General features: G+C 46.1%; 1 protein-coding gene across 1 annotated transcript in view; it reads left to right on the top strand.

The window, feature by feature from the left end:
• Window positions 1–2,658, top strand: part of ST8SIA2 (ST8 alpha-N-acetyl-neuraminide alpha-2,8-sialyltransferase 2) — a 74,309-nt gene that overhangs the window by 46,448 nt on the left and 25,203 nt on the right. The window contains exon 2 of the mRNA XM_019666456.1: window positions 1,847–1,909. Within this exon, the coding sequence (XP_019522001.1) occupies window positions 1,847–1,909 (63 nt within the window). The remainder of the gene's footprint in view (window positions 1–1,846; window positions 1,910–2,658) is intronic.

The following is a 2,658-nucleotide window of genomic DNA, read 5'->3' as shown; positions in this document are numbered from 1 at the left end:
GTTCCAAGATAAATGCAACGGACATAGGTGTTTGGTTTGGACTGTTTAAAGGTCCCGAATTGGGCATCACAAATCCAGTTGTCATTGGAGCTGGGAGAATCTGCTGTCAGCCCAGACAAAAGCAGCTTCTGATGTGTGTGGCTGGCAGAGGCAGGATGGCTCCTGCCTTTCGAGACGTAATTGTAACCTAGTTTCTTAGAAACCTACTAGCATAGATTTCAAGCCTCTGAATTCAAGTAGGTCCTGTAATGCCTGGGGTTCCGAATCGGTTGGAAAGATGGTGTGCACCCAGAATTGTGATGTGCCCCAGGAATATAGAGCCGCCAGCATCTACCTCCATCCAGGCTCCCCCAGGACAACATTCAAATTCAAATTCGGTCAACACTTACTTATTGAGCACCTGCTATGTTAGACCCTTGGGAATATAGAAACAAGCGAGGGTGGCCCCTCCCTCCTCACTTATGGTGTAGTGGGAGATAGAGACACAGCACCAACAACTCTGGAATAAGACGGACGTTTAAAGGGACATCCAGGGTACAAAGGAGGGAGTGATGGGTTCGGGAGAGGAGGGAGATGCGCAGGCTACATCACCCTATCCTGATAGGAACTTTTGTGTTCTCATTATTAAGTGTGTAAACCATCATAGGATAACCTGGCTGCTAATGCAACTGCTTATTTGGAGTTTTGTGACCGTAACTTGGGGAAGTATTATTACTCTGATGGCGACAGCTGGGTTTCACTGGGAGGGAACGCTGGGAGAAGGTGGGAGAGGAGAGAAAGAGTTTTACCAGCCCCCTTCCTGCCTCCAGGAATGCACGGAGGTTATATCTCAGGGAGAGAGTGTGTGCGTTCTAGAAGATAAATAGACTTCCTTCCCTTCTCAGGTAATAACTGCAATTTCACTCTTGCAAAGAAGTTTACATTCAAGCCCTCGCAAAAACAAAACCATTAGGCTTGTCACTGGCATGCTAACAGATCATGTCTCCCCTCGTCCTCTTTGTTCNCAGAGAAAAGTATGAAGAAATATCTCCTCAAACCACACATCCTATAATGAGTAGGAAAACATGATTTAACGTAATCAAAATAATTAGTCTCCCATACAACTTTTTTAAAACACTGCAGTGGGCACAAAGTGGGCTACATACCTGGGGAAGATGGATTCATCTATCCTCTGGCCCAATGTGATAGCAAAACAGGGCGAGACTTTATGGCACCATAGCCCAGATCCAGAATGGAATTTGACCGAACTGAATGGATGGTGGGGCTGGAAAGGGCCTTAGAATGCTTTTCCTCCAAAAACTATCCTCCAGAGGAAGGAGCAAAGGACCCCATTTGTCACCCATCTCCTGCTCCCGCACCAAGTGACACCATTTAATGTAATTTCTCCTGTCATCGTTATTTGGTTGGAGGCACTGTGGAGTCCATCTTGCTGCCTCTGTTGAACTCCTGGTTCAGAGAGAATGTGGTATCTTGAACACATGTGAGGGAAAGCAAGAGAACCCAGGGAGCAGATGCTGAGTCATGCTATCCTGTGGGATTAACCAGGGGAGACTGATCCCAAAGGACTTTGTCTCAAGATTCAGATGGAAGATTCACGAGGAAACCATAGTGCAAATTGAATCCATGTTCAAGTGAGAGGCAGGGGAGGACCTGGGAGGTCTACTTCCCTATAAAATGGTTGGGTTTGTGGCTGGCTCAGGATGTTACCCATTCAGAAGAGTTCAGAGTAAGATCTCAACTGCCCTCTGTAGTTCTCCAAAGCCCGCTGCGGGATCCCCTGACTATTGAAGAGGGCCTTGCAAAGAAGAGCTGGATTTATAAATAATGCATTTCCTTTGTCTTGCAGGAATTCTGGAGGCAGAGGTACAATCAGATCGGCTGTGAACAGCTTACATAGCAAATCTAATAGGTTTGTAAATTAGATTTTGTGTTCATTTGTTTTTGCTGTAAGGCAGCTATTAATCTGCTTCTCCTCTTTGCTGGATGGTGCCCTTCTTACTTAGCAAATAGATCTGTTTTGTTTCACTTTGGCTTTGCATTTCCCTAATCACTTTTTTTGGGGGGAGAGGGGGGAGAAGAGCTGTCTATAGAAGAGTCCATGAAATGGCCCAAGGTCTAGTGGCTGCAGAGATGGAAAACTCAGATGCTAAGAGTCTCTTTCGGGAACACAGTCCACCCAACTTTGAAACACTTGAGCCACCAGTGAGCACATTCGTAACGTGCATTTTTGCTGAGCAGAGGAGACTCTGAAGGGAATCAGGATGTTTGCCCAATTTCATTGTGGTAGATGGCTTGTCCAGGAAGTTAAGAGGAACATAAAGCATTCAGAAACTTTGCTGAGACCTCTTAAAATAGGGAGTCAACTCAGTAATGTTCACCTTTATAATTGAATGCATACTCTAAATTCTGAGTGTCTCCTCGCGTGACAGCCCTGGGCCAGGGGGTGGCTTGATGCAGGGGAGTAAGCAAACACTTTGGAAGAAAACAGACCCAGGCTTGCTGCCACTGGCTATGGCTGGAACATGCCTCTGAGTCTCCATTTTCCACCAATGGCAACTGCCCCATTGCTCTGACCTACAGCCTTATACACCCAAGCTGTAGGAGCAGTGGGAGGAAAAAGAGAATGCCAAGTTATTTAACATAAACAAAGGCCACTAC

This window comes from Hipposideros armiger, unplaced genomic scaffold, assembly GCF_001890085.2.
Source record: "Hipposideros armiger isolate ML-2016 unplaced genomic scaffold, ASM189008v1 scaffold_471, whole genome shotgun sequence".
Classification (NCBI taxonomy): Eukaryota; Metazoa; Chordata; class Mammalia; order Chiroptera; family Hipposideridae; genus Hipposideros; species Hipposideros armiger.
The sequence above is the reverse complement of the archived record's forward strand: the minus strand, read 5'-3'. Positions and strand labels throughout refer to the sequence as shown.